Genomic DNA, 18,934 nt, shown 5'->3' on the forward strand with positions numbered 1-18,934 from the left:
TGAATTTCTGGGTAGTCCTTTATTGGAAAGAGCAAAAGACTGCGAGTTAGAAGACTGGAGTTTTCCACTCAGTTCCAACATTTGCATGCTGTGTGAGCTTGATCAAGCAACTTAACTTCTCTTGCCTCACTTTCCACATCAGTAAAATGAGGATTGATACCTATTCTCCCTCCCCCTTAGACTGTGAGCCCTATGAGGGACTTAGTCTGATCAGATGGTCTTGCATCTAGCCCAGCAATTAGCACAATGCTTGGCATCTACGTTATTAACCAACACCAAGATTATGATTATTTTTATCAATGAGGCTGACTTGATTGAGGGAGTAACTTATATGTTTGGGTCCCCAGTCACATCCATTGCCCCTCCAGATTCCCTCTCTACTTCAATTTCTAGCTATTCCCTTTGCACCTCAATCTTCCAAATACATTATATTTATGTATATATGTGTATGTATATATATATATGTGTGTGTATATATATTTAGTAAAGCTCCCCAGAGTGCAATCTCCAGAGCACAGATAGTGACTAAGAAATCAGGTTGATCCGGGAATTTTTCATGTGATTGTCAAACAAGAGGCCTTTCTGATTAAGTCTTCTTTTCCTCTACTTCCTCTCCCTTAAGCATCACTTATGCATTTTTATCCATACCTTTTAAGCACTTTCAGCCCCACAGCACTCATGGTCATATCTGTAATTTTAATGTCTGCCTTACCCTCTAGACTGTAAACTCCTTATGGGCAGGGAATACAAACTCTGATGCATTGTTTTCTCTCAAGCACTTAGTACAGTGCTCTGCCCACTGTAAACTTTCAATAAATATCATTGATTAATCCAAGCTTTCTTGATGATTGGCATAAGAATATCCCTAGACTGCATCTCTTCGCCACTAGCCATGGTCCACTCTCACAAGGATGCCTTCTCAAAGGATAGCATCTCCCATTGTCTCCAGGAAATGATTCCTCAGACTCTGGATCCTGGGGTCTGAAGAATCAGTGTCATTGTCAGTAATGAGGCCCATGATGAGCCTTGAAAGGCTAAGAGAAGCTGCGTGACCTAGTGGATAGAGTATGGGCCTAGGAGTCAAAAGCACCTGGGTTCTAATCCTGGCTCTGCCACTTGTCCACTGTGAGACCTTGGACAATTCACTTAACTTCTCTGGGCCTCAGTTATATGTAAAATAGGGATTAAGACTGTGAGCCCCATGTGGGACAGGGACTATGTCCAACCTGATTATCTTGTACTTAATAGAATGCTGGCATTTAGTAAGTAATTAAATATCATTAAAAACAAAGGCACATTGTTTCTTCAGGTCATCTCATCAGAGATGCTGAGCATCAAGCACATCGCTATATGAACAAGTTAGAAAAGGTCCAAAATTGAATCAAAATCAATGTGAAGTAAGTTGTTTTTTTGTTTCGGTAGAAGCAATTCTTTTCTTTACAAATCTTTTGAGGAAAAGGCTAGTTTGGCTGATGGCCTAGCCTGGTATAAAATTTGGAAAGTTCTGGACATTAGCCTTGAACACACCCCAGTTGTCTTGAGCATTGTCTTGTCTTAAGCCATCTAGTTGTTTCTGACCCACAGGGACACCACTGACACATCTCTCCCAGAACTCCCCGCTCTCCATCTGCAATCGTTCTGGTAGTGTATCCATAGAGTTTTCTTGGTAAAAATATGAAAGTGGTTTACCATCACCTCCTTCCACACAGTAAACTTGAGTCTCTGCCCTCCACTCTCTCCCATGCCATTGCTGCCCAGCACAGGTGAGTTTCGACTTGTAGCAGATTGCCTTCCACTTGTTAGCCACTGCCCAAGCTAAGAATGGAATGGGTAGGCCTCTGCTTGGCTCTCCCTCCCATAGCAGAGACTTGTAGAGTACTGGAAACTCTCCAGATGCGACCCTAAGAGGGGCCTGATCTTTGTAGCCTTTGTCAATCAATAAATTTCATTCATTCAATTAATTCAATAGTATTTATTGAGCGCTTACTATGTGCAGAGCACTGTACTAAGTGCTTGGAATGTACAAATCGGCAACAGATAGAGACAGTTCCTGCCCTTTGAGGGGCTTACAGTCTAATCGGGGGAGACAGGTAGACAAGAATAATGGCAATAAATAGAGTCAAGGGGAAGAACATCTCATAAAAACAATGGCAAATAAATAGAATCAAGGTGATGTACTCTCACTAAACAAAATAAATGGGGTGATGAAGATATATACAGTTGAGCGGACAAGTACAGTGCTGAGGGGATGGGACGGGAGAGGGGGAGGAGGAGAGGGAAAGAGGGGAGAAGAGGGTTTAGCTGCGGAGCGGTGATGTGGGGGATAGAGGGAGCAGAGGGAAAAACGGGGGAGCTCAGTCTGGGAAGGCCTCTTGGGGGAGGTGAGCTTTAAGTAGGGATTTGAAGAGGGGAAGAGAATTAGATTGTCGGAGGTGAGGAGGGAGGGCATTCCAGGACCGCGGGAGGACGTGGCCCAGGGGTCGACGGCAGGATAGGCGAGACCAAGGGACGGTGAGGAGGTGGGCGGCAGAGGAGCGGAGCGTGCGGGGTGGGCAGTAGAAAGAGAGAAGGGAGGAGAAGTAGGAAGGGGCAAGGTGATGGAGAACCTTGAAGCCTAGAGTGAGGAGTTTTTGTTTGGAGCGGAGGTTGATAGGCAACCACTGCAGGTGTTTAAGAAGGGGAGTGACATGCCCAGAACATTTCTGCAGGAAGATGAGCCAGGCAGCAGAGTGAAGAATAGACTGGAGCGGGGCGAGAGAGGAGGAAGGGAGATCAGAGAGAAGGCTGACACAGTAGTCTAGCCGGGATATAATGAGAGCCTGTAGCAGTAAGGTAGCCGTTTGGGTGGAGAGGAAAGGGCGGATCTTGGTGATATTGTATAGGTGAGACTGGCAGGTCTTGGTAACGGATCGGGAAAAGCCTAGTTCGGCTGATGGCCTAGCCTGGTATAAAATTTGGAAAGTTCTGGACATTAGCCTTGAACACACCCCAGTTGTCTTGAGCATTGTCTTGTCTTAAGCCGTCTAGTTGTTTCTGACCCACAGGGACACCACTGACACATCTCTCCCAGAACTCCCCGCTCTCCATCTGCAATCGTTCTGGTAGTGTATCCGTAGAGTTTTCTTGGTAAAAATATGAAAGTGGTTTACCATCACCTCCTTCCACACAGTAAACTTGAGTCTCTGCCCTCCAGTCTCTCCCATGCCATTGCTGCCCAGCACAGGTGAGTTTTGACTTGTAGCAGATTGCCTTCCATTTGTTAGCCACTGCCCAAGCTAAGAATGGAATGGGTAGGCCTCTGCTTGACTCTCCCTCCCATAGCAGAGACTTGTAGAGTACTGGAAACTGTACAGATGCGACCCTAAGAGGGGCCTGATCATTGTAGCCTTTGTCAATCAATAAACCAATTGATTAATTGGAATCCTACTGATTTCTTTGTGCAGAGCAATGTTTTAAGCCCTTGAAAAAGAACAGTAGAGTTAATTGACACGATCCCACCCTCAAAGAGCTTACAAGCTAGCTGGGAAGACAGACACTTAAAGCTGGCAACAATTTATAGTTGTGGTATTTGTTAAGCACTTACTATGTCCCAAGCACCGTACTAAGTGCTGGGGTTCATACCAGATAATCAGATCCCACATGGGACTTACAGTCTAAGTTGGAGGGAGAACAGGTATTGAATCCAAATTTTGCAGAGGATGGAAATGAGACACACAGAAGTTAAGTGACTGGCCCAAAGTCACAGAACAGACAAGTGGCGGACTAGGGTTTAGACACCAGGTCCTCTGACTATCAGGCTCATGCTCTTTCCATTAGGCAACACTGCTTGCCTAGTGGAATTAATACCTTTCGACCTATCAGAAGGCTCACAGAAGGAAGCAATCTTATCACAAAGCTGCCTTCATTGCTGAGCCTCAAACTAGTGTTTTCCATCTCTTCTTGGCAGAATTGGGGAATAATGATGGTATTTTATCAGGAATATTAAGAATCAATGAATCATTGTAATTGATTAAGCACTTACTATGTGCAGAGTACTGCATTAAGCACTTGGGAGAGTGCCATAAAACAGAAGTAGCAGACAAGTCCACAGCCCACAACAAGCTTATAGGAATGCATATGAATGAATAGGTCATTTATAATACATAATTTAAAGATATCTAAGTAAGCACTGTGGGGTTGAGGTGGGGAGAGTATCCAAAATCCAATGTAATAATGATAATAATAATAATTATCATTATTATTATTATACTTGTTAAGTGATTACTATGTGCTAAACACTGTTCTAAGCTCTGGCGTAGATACAAGTTAATCAGGTTGGAAACAGTCTCTGTCCCACATGAGGCTCACACTCTTAATCCCCATTTTACAGATGAGGTAACTGAGGCCCAGAGATGTTAAATGACTTGTCCACAAAGTGGACATGTGGTAGAGCCGGGATTAGAACCCAAGTCCTTCTGACTCAATGACCGAAGAAACAAAGAGCATGTAAATTTCTTTTTTTAGAGAAGCAGCATGGCTCAGTGGAAAGAGCGCGGGCTTGGGACTCAGAGGTCACGGGTTCTAATTCCGGCTCTGCCGCTGGTCAGCTGTGTGACCTTGGGCAAGTCACTTAACTTCTCTGTGCCTCAGTTACCTCATCTGTCAAATGGGGATTAAAACTGTGAGCCCCGCGTGGGACAACCTGATCACCCTGTATCCCCCAGCGCTTAGAACAGTGCTTTGCACATAGTAAGCGCTTAACAAATGCCACAATTCATTTATTTTATTTATTTTTTTGACTGCCAGTCAAATTTAAGGGGTGCAGGTATGTCTTTAGGTCTCCTGGATGCCGTAGGACACACACACACACTCTCTCTTTCTCCCTGTGTGTCTCACTCCTAAGTCATTCTCTCTCCCAAAGCTGCCTTTCAGGAGGTCTTCTCTAATTCTGCCTGAGAATTGGGGTGAATGGACATCACCTTTGGCATTGTGATTCTGATACAGGTTGGCACTGGGATTTCAGCAAATGGATTCCTCTTCCTGTTTTATATCCACAAGATCTGTGGCAGCTACCAGTTAAGCTCCTCTGACTTCATCCTTGCTCACCTGACCTTGGCCAACACCATCGTCCTTCTCACTGGGGGAGTCTTAAATGCACTGGAAATTTGGAGCCTTGAAAATTTCCTAGATGATGTCGAATGCAAAATGGTCATGTACTTCTATCGAGTGGCCCGTGGCCTGTCCATCTTCAGCACCTGCTTCCTGAGCATCTACCAGGCCATCACCATCAGCCCCGGGACCCCCAGGTGGACGGGACTTAAGTTGAGGTTATCCAAGTTCATCTTCTCCTCCTATCTCCTCTTCTGGATCTTCACTCTTCTCTTAGATTTTGGTGCACTGAGGTTTGTGGCAGGTTCCCGGAATGGTTCCAGGGTTCGAATCACGCTGGATTTTAAATATTGCACAGAAGTACCTGTCAGTACAGCAACCACTCTTAGAAATGCAATTGTTACCTCTCTGAGAGATCTCTCCTTCGTGGTTGTCATGAGCATGGCCAGTGGCTACATGGTGATTGTCCTGCACAGACACCACCGGCGGGTCCGACACCTCCATGCACCTGGACTTCCCCCTGGAGCGATGCCCGAGGTCAGGGCAGCCAAGAGGGTCATCGTCCTGGTAGTGTTCTACGTCCTGCTGTATGGACGACAGACGATCATGTTCAGTGTTTTGTTAAACAGGAAAGAGAATTCTCCATGGTTGGTGAATAGCCATGTGGCTTTTTCAGTCACCTTCTCAACTATGAGTCCGTTCCTGATGATTTCCAGCGACCGGAGAATAAGGGCATTGTGGAAAAGGGACTCTCCTTTTTTAAACAAGGATCCCTAGGGTGGCTACATGCTTTCCCTTCGGGTCTCCAGGAAGATTAAAGGGAGGCACCTTCAAGTTGGAATGGCCCCAAGTTGACCCATGTGGTCATAATCACCTCTCTTTTTTTGCCTGTTTGGTGCCTCCTGGTGAAACACCCAACAGGATCCATATCCGGCTCCCTGAAACCTTACATCACTTTCACTTACAGGCCAGGTTCAGTGGCAAATGGCAAGACCAGATCACAGACAGTGAATTTCTGAAACCCGGTCAGTCTACTAATAAAGCTTTCTCTGATAAATAAAAAACATTCTGCTTATGTTCATCAGTTACTTGGGGAAGTCACTTCACTTCTCTGTGCCCCACTTACCTCATCTGTAATATCAAAATTAAGTGGCTCACCCAAGGTCACACAGCAGAAAAGTGGCAGAGGGGGGATTAGAACCCATGTCATCAGACTCCAAGGCCTGTGCTCTTTCCACTAGGATAAGTTAGGGTGTAATTATGTTATATAAATTGGTGGGGAGTTATTAGCTTAAGATATTGGATGGCTAGATATCTCCACTCTTCATTTAAAATTTTCTTCCTCCAGTGCACAGTTCTCTTCTTGGTAACTTCTTTGCTAAATGTTAAGGGCTCTTTAAGGTGTAGATAAATACTTCACAACAAATAACTGTCATTGCTGTTTAATGCTAAAATATTTTACTAAGTAAACCCCATTTACCTTCTCATAAGCAGAAGTGCCTATGTAATCTGTGTATGGGAAACTCAGAAACTTTGGAAAGATTCTGTCTTGGGGGAAGTAGGAATAGGATATTAAAATCCCATCCCCTCCAAGAGAACTTTCTCGACAGAGCCTTGATTTCCTCTTCTCACATCCCCTTCTTCATCGCCCTCGCTCTTGGATTTGCACCCTTAATCACTCCATCCTCAGGCCCTCTGCACTTAAGTACATATCCATAATTTAATTATTTGTATCAGTGTCTGTCTCCTCCTCTAGACTGTAAGCTTGTTTGGGGCATGGAAGGTGCCTATGAGCCTGTTGCATTGTGCTCTCCCAAACTCTAAGTTCAATTGATTGACAGATTGAGCCTCCTTGCTGACCTCCCTGCCTCCTGTCTCTCCCCACCCTAGTCCCTATTTTACTCATTTTTCTATAGAAACGCCAGTCCATGTTTCTCCACTTCTCAAGAAGCTCCAGTGTATCCACTCTGCAACAAACCAAAACTCCTTATTATCAGTTCTAAAGTTCTCACTCACCTTCTCCCTTCCTATCTTATCTCACTGCTCTCCTACTACCACCCAGCCTGCACACTCCACTCCTCTAACCCTAAGCTTCTCACTGTACCTCGATCTCATCTATTCCACCACCTACGTCTCCCTGACACCCTGTCTCCGTCCTGGAATGCCCCTCCCTCTTCACATCTGACGGACAATTATTTTCTCCACCTTCAAAGCTTTATTGAAGACACATCTCTTCCAAGAAGCCTTCCCTGAATAAGCCCTCATTTCCTCTTCTTCCACTCTCTCTGGCTACTCCTCAGTTTCTTTTGTAGTCTGGCCTCCTCTGTCTCTCTTCCTCTCACAGTGAGGGTCCTGCAAGAATCAGTTCTCAGTCCCCTTCTATTCTCCATCTACCCACTCCCTAGGAGAACTTACTCAGTCCCACGGCTTCAACTACCATTGCTATGTGGATGATTCCCAAATCTACATCCCCAGCCCTGAACTCACTCCTCTGCAATCTCACATTTCCTCCTGCCTTCAGAACATTGCTACCTAGATGTCCTGCCAACACTTCAAACTAAATATGTCCAAACAGAACTCCTCATCTTTCTGCCCAAATCCTGTCCTCCTCCCTGTCTATCCCATCGCTGAAGAAATCACACTATCCTCCCTATCTCACAATCCTATAACCTTGGCATTGCCCTTGATTCATCTCTCTCATACAACCCACATGTACAATCTGTCACGAAATCCTGTCAGTTCTACCTTCACAGTATTGCTAAAATCCTCCCTTTCCTCTCCATCCAAACTACTACTACAATGATCTAACCAAGCACTTATTCTGTCGGGCCTTGACTACTACAACAGCCTCCTCATTGAGGTCCGGGCCTCCTGTCTCTCTCATCACCAGTCCATACTTCACTCAGCTGCATGGATCTTTTTTCTACAAAACCTTTCAGTTGATTTTACAGATAAGGAACCCAAGGCCCAGAGAGATTAAGTGACTTGGTCAAATCACACAGTAGGCCAGTGGTATTCAAACCTGGGTCTTGCTTGCTATTCCAGCCAATACACTATCCAGTAGTCTACGTTGCCCAGGGTTGCGTTGCAGAGTCCTCGGTCCAGCAGGTCCCAAGCAGGCTTTTCCCATGAACTCATGTGGATCCTGGATGAGCCCCCAGATGTCCAGTCCAACAAAAAAAATCAAGCCGCAGCAACACAGCAAAAAGGGGGGGCGGGTATTGCAATATCTAATAAAGATCAGTAAGGGTGAGGACAGACTGAATCCATGCCTCAAAAAGTGGATGCAACCTCATTCCCAAAAGGTGGGCATTGTGTTCCTCCACACCAACAACAGAATCCAATCAAGTGTGACTCTAACTTGCTTAACTAAGGACAGGGTGAGGCTGAAATTGTTGGCAGGGGAAGGTAGGGCTGAAATTGATTTTTCTATCCTGTTTTTTCACTGTCCAGCTTTCAGATCCATACACTGTCACTGGAAACAGCATAGAATTGACAATTTGTATTTTTGTGGAAATGGTTACATCAGCACATTTTATGACTTATCAAACAAAAATTCCTCACTATTGGCTTCAAAGCTCTCCATCACCTCACCCCTTCTTATGTCACCTCCCATCTCTCCTTCTGCATCCCAGCCTGTACACTCCACTCCTTTGGTGCTTACCTTCTCACTGTTCCTTATTCTCACCTGTCCCGCCATTTCTCACCTGTCCCGCCATTGACCCCTGGCCCAAATCCTACCTCCGGCCTGGAACGCCCTCCCTCCTCAAATCTGCCAAGTAATCACTCAAAGCTCTACTGAAGGCACACCTCCTCCAAGAGGCCTTCCCAGACTAAGCCCCCCTTTTCCTCATCCCCCCCCCGCATCACTTCGACTCCCTCCCTTTGCTCTTTCCCCCCTCCCCACCCCACAGCACTTATACATCTATATGTATATATCTATAATTGTATTTATTCATATTGAAGTCTGTGTACTTGTTTTGATGTCTATCTCCCCTCCTCTAGACCGTAAGCCCAGTTTGGACAGGGATTGTCTCTTTACTGCTGAAGTGTACTTTCAAAGCACTTAGTACAGTGTTCTGCATGCACTTAGTACAGTGTTCTGCACAGAGTAAGTGCTCAATAAATATGATAGAATGAATGAATGAATGAATGAATGAATGAATGAATGACTTTTTCCAGGCTGAGCAAATACCACAATTTATTAATTAATCAACCTCCAGGACCAATCTTTGGGGCATAAATATCAATCAATCTTCACTACCCTAGCCTGAGTTAGGCTGCTTTCCTTGTACTTAGTCTGTGATCCCCATGTGGGACCTGATTATCTCGTATCATCCTCAGTGTGTAGTATAGTGCCTAACACCTAGTGTTTAAAAAACTACTATTATTGTTAATATTGTCATTAACATTATTATTACTTAAACTGTGAGCCCCATGTGGGATCTGATTAGTTTCTATCTTCCCCAGCACTTAATACAGTGCTTGACACATAGTAAGCACTTAACCAAAATTATTATTATTTTTTATTATAATGATTATAATTCTCAGGTTGATGCCCGGTTGTTGGTGATGGTAGTCCTCAGTCCAGTTGGGTATCTTCTAAGTAGTAGAGTGAAAGGTGCCAAACTTTCCAGCTTGTCAGGGAGGATGTGAGGAATCAAAGGGCTGAGGAAATCCTTGATGAACTATTTATTATAATAATAATAATAATGTTGGTATTTGTTAAGCGCTTACTATGTGCAGAGCACTGTTCTAAGCGCTGGGGTAAACACAGGGGAATCAGGTTGTCCCACGTGGGGCTCACAGTCTTAATGCCCACTTTACAGATGAGGGAACTGAGGCACAGAGAAGTGAAGTGACTTGCCCACAGTCACACAGCTGACAAGTGGCAGAGCTGGGATTCGAACTCATGAGCCCTGACTCCAAAGCCCGTGCTCTTTCCACTGCGCCACGCTGCTTCATCTTACCTTCCTCTTCCCCTGGCTATGCTCTGCTGCCCAATTGAACCTCCTGGCTTTTCAGAGGCCTTTCCCTATTAAACCTTCTTTTCCCCAGCTCCCTCTCCCTTCTTCATCCCCTATGCACATGAATTTGTTACCTTTGGGCATTTTACATTTGTCCCACCGTCAACCCCACAGCACGTTTGTACATATCTTTAAATTATATGTTATAAATGATTTCTTTACATTAATGTTTGTCTCCCATCTCTGGACTGTAAGCCACTGAGAGCAGGGAACATGTCTACCAACTCTGTTGTGTTGTACTCTCCCAAGTGCTTTAGTACAATGCTCTGCACATAGCAAGTGCTCAAGAAATCTCATTGGTTGATTGATTCTGGGCTCTGAGCTGACACCTCTTAACTCTCCTTACCTCCATCCTATCTCTTATCTCTATCTTTCCCTGAAAACAAGTTCCCAGAAAGGCAAATCCCACTGTCTTGTCCAGTGGGATTAATTAGACTCTGAAAACCCAAGGCCATCCCTAGGGCTATTTTCTTGGAGCCCTGGGACTAAAGTCTCCAGAAACGCTAAGTAAGAGGTCTGATCCTCAGTCACTAAAATCTTCTCTCTCAGAGGGCTTCAAAGACCAAACAAGTAGGTTTGTCTGTAGCCTGGACAAGTCATCCAGGTCTTGGGAGTGTTTTTGTCTTAGCAAGATGATGGAGAAGGCCAGCCTCCATTCCCATTGATATCCATCCTCCCTGCACTGATGGCTTTAAATCAACTAAATTTTCCAGGCTCCACATCCATTATGTCGATGATGCTGATGGGGTCACTGAGGGAACGGGAGAGGAAGGGACCTGTGAGTTGAAGAACTTAATACCCAGGAAGGTAAAAGGGGGTAAGAAAAAGACTTGAGTTCACCATTGCTACTGGTTTCCTAGAGCTGTAGATGTCAGCATGTCCTGACAGGTAAGCTCATCACTTCTTGTTTCCTGTTGGGGCTTGTTGATGTGCAGACAGGTGGGGAACAAAACAAGAAATTTCCCGATGATTTGTTTGGTTGTGTCGTGGTCCAGAGAGTCTTTCAGATCCAAGGATGAAGGCCTAGGGAGACATGAATCCATAAGAAGTGACATCACTGACTCAGAGGATTGCCCATCCAGCCCAGATTTATGTCTCTATTTTTTTTTAGCATTTTGTTAATCTATCAGTGGTATTTATTGAGTGCTTATTATGTGAAGAGCCCTTTGTTAAGCACTTACTTTGTGCCAGGCCCAATACTAAGTGCTGGGGTAGATACAAGCTAAATCACATTGGACATAGTCCAGGTCCCACATGGGTTCACAGTCTTAATCCCCATTGTACAGAAGAGGTAACTGAGGCACAGAGAAGTGAAATGACTGGCCCAAGGTCATAGAGCAGACAAGTGGTGCCTCTGAGTTCCAGGCCCATGGTCTTTCAACTAAACCACATTACTTTCAGTGGATACAGAAAGAGCCCACTTTGAGGACCAACAGGAACGTGGACTTTCTGGCCTCTATCCTACACTTAGGATAGTGGAAGAAGCATAGCCTAGTGTGAAGTCAGGACCTGGGAGTCAGAGGACCTGAGTTCTAATCCTGATTCTGTCACTTATCTGCTGTGACCTTGGGCAAGTCATTTAACTTCCCTGCACCTCAGTTTTCTCATCTGTAAAATGGGGATTCAGTGACCGTCCATCATCCTACTTAGACTGTGAGTCCATGGGGGACAGGGACTGTGTTTGACCTGATTAACTTGTATCTAAATGCTTGACACATAGTAGTAAGCAATTAGTAAACCAAATACCAAACAGAGCTCCTTATCTTCCACCCAAACCCCTTCCTCCCCCTGACTTTCCCATCACCATAGATGGCACCATCATCCTTCCTGTCTCATAAGCCTGTAACCTTGGCATTATCATCGACTCCTCTCTCTCGTTCTACCCACATAGTCAATCCATCACTAAATCCTGTTGGTCCCAACTTCACAGCATCGCTAAAATTTGCCCTTTTGTTTCCATCCAAACTGCTACCACGTTAAGACAATCACTCATCCTACCCCGCTTGGATTACTGCATCAGCCTCCTTGCTAACCTCCCAACCTCCTGTCTCTCCCCACTCCAGTTCATATTTCACTCTGCTGCCCAGATCATTTTTCTACAAAAACATTCAGGACATGCCATCCCACTCCTCAAAAAACTCCAGTGGTTATTCATCCACCTAGTCAACACCCGACCCTGATCATCACCTGCTTATTAATAATATCTTACTGTATCATGTTTCTATATTACCGCTTTCGCATGTTATTGTTAACTGTTGTCACTGCTGCCACCTATCTCTCTGATCTCACCATGTCCTTCCACCCCCCCTCCTCCCATTTGCCCCTCCCAATCCTCTCCTTCCTCTTCCCCTCTCTTGCCCAGCTCTTTCCTGCTCTCTCCTCTGCCTCCTCCCCTCCTCCGCTCTAGAAACTTACTTTACCAGTGCCACCCTTCTTCCCCCTCCCCCTATGCTCCTCCCCACCAAACGCCCTCCTCCCACCCTCCCCTCTTCCCTCTTCCCCACCCACGCCCCATCCCAATCATCCTGTCCCACCACCACCTCTCATTCCCTGCTCCCCGTCCAGGGCCCCGCCATCTCATTCCCATCCAAATAATAATAATAATGTTGGCATTTGTTAAGCGCTTACTATGTGCCGAGCACTGTTCTAAGCGCTGGGGTAGATACAAACCCTCCCCTCCCCCTGCCCCTTCTCCCCTCCCTCCGCTGCACCCACAGCTACTGTCAAGTGTGGCCTTTGGAATCCCCGCTCCATTACGGATAAACTACTTTTCATCCTTGACCTTTTCCTTTCCCACTCTCTCCTCCTTCTCACCCTTATGGAGACCTGGCTCACTCCTGAAGACACGGTCTCCACCGCTACTCTCTTCAGCGGAGGCCTCTCTTTCTCCCACTCCCCAAGACTCACCGGAAAGGGAGGAGGCGTCGGTTTCCTTCTCTCACCCCAGTGTCGCTTCTGCACTATCCCTCCTACCCCTTTCCTCTCCTTCCCCTCCTTTGAAGCCCATATCATTCGCCTTTACCACCCCCTCCAGGTTCTTGTAGCCATCATCTACCGCCCTCCTGGTCCCACTTCCGACTTCTTCAACCACCTTGACCCCTTTCTCACCTTCCTTCTCTCCTTCTCTCTGCCCACTCTGGTCCTCGGAGACTTCAACATCCACATGGATGTACCTGGTGACTCCTCTTCCACCTGCCTGCTATCCCTCCTTGACTCTGCCAACCTCCTGCTCCACCACACCTCGCCCACTCACCAACTTGGTCTCATCCTCTATCTCGTCATCTCCTACCGCTGCACTATCTCCTCCCTCACCAACTCTGAAATCCCTCTCTCAGACCATAGCCTTCTCACCTGCCTCCTCTCTCACACTCTCTGCCCCTGCAAATCTGTATTACTCCTCCACAGAGACCTCCGCTCTCTTGATCCCATCCGTCTTTCCAAAAGCATCTCTCCCCACCTTGCCTCCCTATTCTCTTTCCACTCTCGATGATCAGGTTACTGCTCTCAACTCCACCCTCTCTACTCATCTCAACTCACTCGCCCCCCTTTCCCTCCGCCTCTCTCGCTCCACTAACCCACAGCTCTGGGTCTCGGCCTCTGTCCACCTCCTCCGTTATTATGCTCGAACTGCTGAGCGCTGCTGGTGAAGGTCCAAGCACCAAGCCAACCTTATCTATTTCAAAATTATCCTTTCCTGCCTTAACTCTGCCCTCTCCTCTGCCAGGCAAAACTACTTTTCTTCCCTCATTGACGCCCATGCCCATCACCCCCACCAATTGTTCCAGACTTTTAATTCTCTCCTCAGGCACCCTGTTCCTTACCCCTCCCATCCTTCACCCCCAATGATCTGGCTACCTACTTCATCATGAAAATTAACACAATCAGGTCTGAGCTCCCCAAAGTAACCCCTCACCCTTCTGTCCCCCCCCTGCATCCCAACCCTCTCCCCTACTTTCCCATCCTTCCCTGCAGTATCATCAGGGGAGATCTCCTCCCTCCTCGCAAGTGCCACCCCCTCCACCTGTGCCTCGGACCCCATTCCCACTCACCTTATAAAAACTATCGCCCCTTCCCTCCTTCCCTCCTTAACTTCTATCTTTAACCGCTCACTCTCCAATGGCTTCTTCCCCTCTGCCTTCAAACATGCTCATGTCTCCCCATCCTAAAAAAACTCTCTCTCGACCGCCACTTCCCCTTCCAGTTATCACCCTATCTCCCTCCTACTTTTCCTTTCCAAACTCCTAGAATGAGTCGTCTACACTCGCTGCCTAGAATTCCTTAACTCTAACTCTCTCCTGGACCCCCTCCAATCTGGCTTCCATCCCCTCCACCCTACCGTGACTGCTCTCTCAAAGGTCACCCATGACCTCCTTCGTGCCAAATCCAATGGCTCCTACTCTATCCTAATCCTCCTCGACCTCTCAATTGCCTTTGACACTGTAGACCATCCCCTTCACCTCCACACCTCATCTCACCTTGGCTTCACGGACTCCATCCTCTCCTGGTTCTCCTCTTATCTTTCTGGCCATTCATTCTCAGTCTCCTTTGCAGCTTCCTCCTCCCCCTCCCATCCTCTAACTGTAGGGGTTCCTCAAGGGTCAGTTCTTGGCCCTCTTCTGTTCTCCATCTATACTCACTCCCTTGGTGAACTCATTCGCTCCCACTGCTTCAACTATTATCTCTATGCAGATGACACACAAATCTACATCTCCTCCCCTGTCCTCTGCCCCTCGCTTCAGGCTCGTATCTCCTCCTGCCTCCAGGACGTCTCCACCTGGATGTCTGCCCGCCACCTAACACTCAACATGTCCAAAACCGAGCTCCTTATCTTCCCTCCCAAGCCCTGTCCTCTTCTTGACTTCCCTGTCACTGTGGATGGTACGACCATCCTTCCCATCTCTCAAGCCCGCAACCTTGGTGTCATCCTTGACTCGGCTCTCTCATTCACCCCATACATCCAATCTGTCACCAAGGCCTGCAGGTCTCACCTTTACAATATCATTCATTCATTCATTCAGTAGTATTTATTGAGCGCTTACTATGTGCAGAACACTGTACTAAGTGCTTGGGATGAACAAGTCGGCAACAGATAGAGACAGTCCCTGCCGTTTGACGGGCTTACAGTCTAATCGGGGGAGATGGACAGACAAGAACAATGGCAATAAATAGAGTCAAGGGGAAGAACATCTCGTAAAAACAATGGCAACTAAATAGAATCAAGGTGATGACCAATTCATTAACAAAATAAATAGGGTAATGGAAATAAAGATCTGCCACTTCCTCTCCATCCAAACGGCTATCTTACTGGTACAGACTCTCATAATATCCTGGCTGGATTATTGTGTCAGCCTTCTCTCTGATCTCCCTTCCTCCTGTCTCTCCCCGCTCCAGTCCATTCTTCATTCTGCTGCCCGGATCATCTTCCTGCAGAAACTCTCTGGACATGTCACTCCCCTCCTTAAAATCCTCCTCTGGTTGCCAATCAACCTCCACACAAAACAAAAACTTCTCACTCTAGGCTTCAAGGCTCTCCATTGCCTTGCCCCCTTCTACCTCTCCTCCCTTATCTCTTTCTACTGCCCACCCTGCATGCTCCGCTCCTCTCCTCATGGTACCCCATTCGCGCCTATCCTGCCATCGACCCCTGGGCCATGTCCTCCTGCTGTCCTGGAATGCCCTCCCTCCTCACCTCTGCCAAACTAACTCTCTTCTCCTGTTCAGAGCTCTTCTGAGAGCTCACCTCCTCCAAGAGTCCTTCCCAGACTGAACTTCCCCTTTTCCCTCTGCTCCCTCTGCTCCCTCTCTGCCGCCCCCTTCACCTCCCCTCAGCTAAGCCCCCTTTCCCCCCTTTCCCTTTGCTCCTCCCCCTCTCCCTGCCCCTTCCCTCAGCACTGTGCTCATTTGTATATATTTTTATTACCCTATTTATTTTGTTAATGAGGTGTACATCCCCTTGATTCTATTTATTGCAATTAAGTTGTCTTGTTTTTGTCCATCTGTTTTCCCCGATTAGACTGTAAATCCGTCGACGGGCAGGGATTATGTCTATCTGTTGCCGAATTGTACATTCCAAGTGCTTAGTACAGTGTTCTGTACATAGTAAGCACTTAATAAATACTATTGAATGAATGAATGAAAGAATCCACCTCTGCATCAAACAAACACTCCTCACCAATGACTTTAAAGCATTCAATCACCTCGCTACTCTCCTACTCCAACCCAGCCCACACACTTCACTCCTCTAACGCCAACCTTTTCACTGTGCTGCCATCTCATCTATCTCATCGCCGACCCCAGCCCATGTTCTGCCTCTGGCCTGGAATTCCCTCCCTCCTCAAATCTGACAGGCAATTACTCTTATCTCCTTCAAAGCCTTATTGAAGGTACATGTCCTCCAAGAGGCCTTTCCTTGACTAAGCTCCCCTTTCCTCTTCTCCCACTCCCTTCTGAGTCACCCTGACTTGCTCTCTTTGTTCTTCCCCTGTCCCTGCCCTACAGTACATATATACATATCTTTAATTTAATTAATTTATTTATTTATATTAACGACTGTCACCCCCCAATAGACTATAAGCTCATTGTGAACAAGGAATTCATTCAATAGTATTTATTGAGCGCTTACTAGGTGCAGAGCACTGTACTAAGCGCTTGGAATGAACAAGTCGGCAACAGATAGAGACAGTCCCTGCCGTTTGACGGGCTTACAGTCTAATCGGGGGAGACGGACAGACAAGAACGATGGCAATAAATAGAGTCAAGGGGAAGAACATCTCGTAAAAACAATGGCAACTAAATAGAATCGAGGCGATGTACATTTCATTAACAAAATAAATAGGGTAATGAAAATATATACAGTTGAGCAGACGAGTACAGTGCTGAGGTGATGGGAAGGGAGAGGGGGAGGAGCAGAGGGAAAGGGGGGAAAAGAGAGTTTAGCTGTGGAGAGGTGAAGGGGGGTGGTAGAGGGAGTAGAGGGAGAAGAGGAGCTCAGTCTAGGAAGGCCTCTTGGAGGAGGTGAGTTTTAAGTAGGGTTCTGAAGAGGGGAAGAGAATCAGTTTGGCGGAGGTGAGGAGGGAGGGTGTTCCAGGACCGCGGGAGGAGATGACCCAGGGGTCGACGGCGGGATAGGCGAGACCGAGGGACGGTGAGGAGGTGGGCAGCAGAGGAGCGGAGCGTGCGGGGTGGGAGGTAGAAAGAGAGAAGGGAGGAGAGGTAGGAAGGGGCAAGGTGATGGAGAGCCTTGAAGCCTAGAGTGAGGAGTTTTTGTTTGGAGCGGAGGTTGATAGACGACCACTGGAGGTGTTTAAGAAGGGGAGTGACATGCCCAGATCGTTTCTGCAGGAAGGTGAGCCGGGCAGCGGAGTGAAAAATAGACTGGAGCGGGGCGAAAGAGGAGGAAGGGAGGTCAGAGGGAAGGCTGACACAGTAGTCTAGCCGGGATATAACGAGAGCCCGTAGCAGTAAGGTAGCTGTTTGGGTGGAGAGGAAAGGGCGGATTTTGGCGATACTGTAAAGGTGAAACCGGCAGGTTTCGGTAACGGATAGGATGCGTGGGGTGAACGAGAGAGACGAGTCAAGGATGACACCGAGATTGCGGGCCTGCGGGACGGGAAAGATGGTCGTGCCATCCATGGTGATAAAGAAGTCTGGGAGAGGACCGGGTTTGGGAGGGAAGACGAGGAGCTCAGTCTTGCTCATGTTGAGTTTCGACATCCAGGTGGAGACGTCCTGGAGGCAGCAGGAGATGTGAGCCTGAAGGGAGGGGAGAGGACAGGGGCGGAGATGTAGATCTGCGTGTCATCTGCGTAGAGATGGTAGTCAAAGCCATGAGAGCGAAGGAATGTGTTTACTGTTGTATTATACTCTCCCAAGTGCTTAGTACAGTGGTCTGCACACAGTAAGCACTCAGTAAATACGATTAAATGAATCAAATGAATGAATTCATTTTGATCAGTATTATGTACTGAGTAATTCCAGAGGGCAGGAGGGTAGTTCATTCATTCATTCATTCAATAGTATTTATTGAGTGCTTACTATGTGCAGAGCACTGTGCCAAGCACTTGGAATGTACAATTCAGCAACAGATAGAGACAATCCCTGCCCATTGATGGGCTTACAGTCTAATCGGGGGAGACAGACAGACAAAAACAATAGCAATAAATAGAATCAAGGGGATGTACACCTCATTAACAAAATAAATAGGGTAATAAAAATATATACAAATGAGCAAATGAGCACAGTGTTGAGGGGAGGGGAAGGGAGAGGGGGAGGAGTAGAGAGAAAGGAGGGAAAGGGGGCTTAGCTGAGGGGAGGTGAAGTGGGGGGCAGAGAGGCAGCAGAGGGAGCAGAGGGAAAAGGGGAAGCTCAGTTTGGTAAGACCTCTTGGAGGAGGTGAGTTGTTGCTACTCTTCTTTGGCCAGTCCCCATAGGTCAGGAGACTTGCTATGCAGAAGTGTCTTCAAGGCTGATGTTCTGATTTAGCATTTTTTTAAAAATGGCATTTACTATCTGAAAAGCACTGTGTATCCTGGGGTAGACACAAATTAATCAGGTTGGACACAGTCCCTGTCCCACATAGGGCTCACAGACTAAGTAGGAGGGAAAACAGGCATCGACTCTCCATTTTGCAATTGAGGGATCTGAGGCACAGAGAAGTGAAGTGAATTGTCCAAGGTCACACAATAGGCAAGTGACGGAGCTGGGATTGGAATCCAGCATCTCTGACTCCCAGGACCCATTAGGCTATGCTCCTACGCACACTGAGCTAGGTCTTAGCTTAGTTCGAATGACAAATATGGTAAGTCCCTATTAGAATGTAA

General features: G+C 46.9%; 1 protein-coding gene and 1 non-coding gene across 2 annotated transcripts; one reads left to right on the forward strand and one right to left on the reverse strand.

The window, feature by feature from the left end:
- Positions 1-1,773: 1,773 nt before the first annotated feature.
- On the reverse strand, positions 1,774-1,911 carry LOC114808891. The gene has a single exon (XR_003756642.1). It is a non-coding gene; the product is annotated as a small nucleolar RNA SNORA7 (small nucleolar RNA).
- A 3,036-nt stretch (positions 1,912-4,947) lies between these two features.
- ORNANAV1R3219 (vomeronasal 1 receptor ornAnaV1R3219) lies at positions 4,948-5,865 on the forward strand. Its single transcript, NM_001253611.2, has one exon. It carries the CDS (start codon positions 4,948-4,950, stop codon positions 5,863-5,865), a length of 918 nt encoding a protein of 305 aa, NP_001240540.2.
- The last annotated feature ends 13,069 nt before the right edge of the window (positions 5,866-18,934 follow it).

This window comes from Ornithorhynchus anatinus, unplaced genomic scaffold, assembly GCF_004115215.2.
Source record: "Ornithorhynchus anatinus isolate Pmale09 unplaced genomic scaffold, mOrnAna1.pri.v4 scaffold_344_arrow_ctg1, whole genome shotgun sequence".
NCBI lineage: Eukaryota > Metazoa > Chordata > Mammalia > Monotremata > Ornithorhynchidae > Ornithorhynchus > Ornithorhynchus anatinus.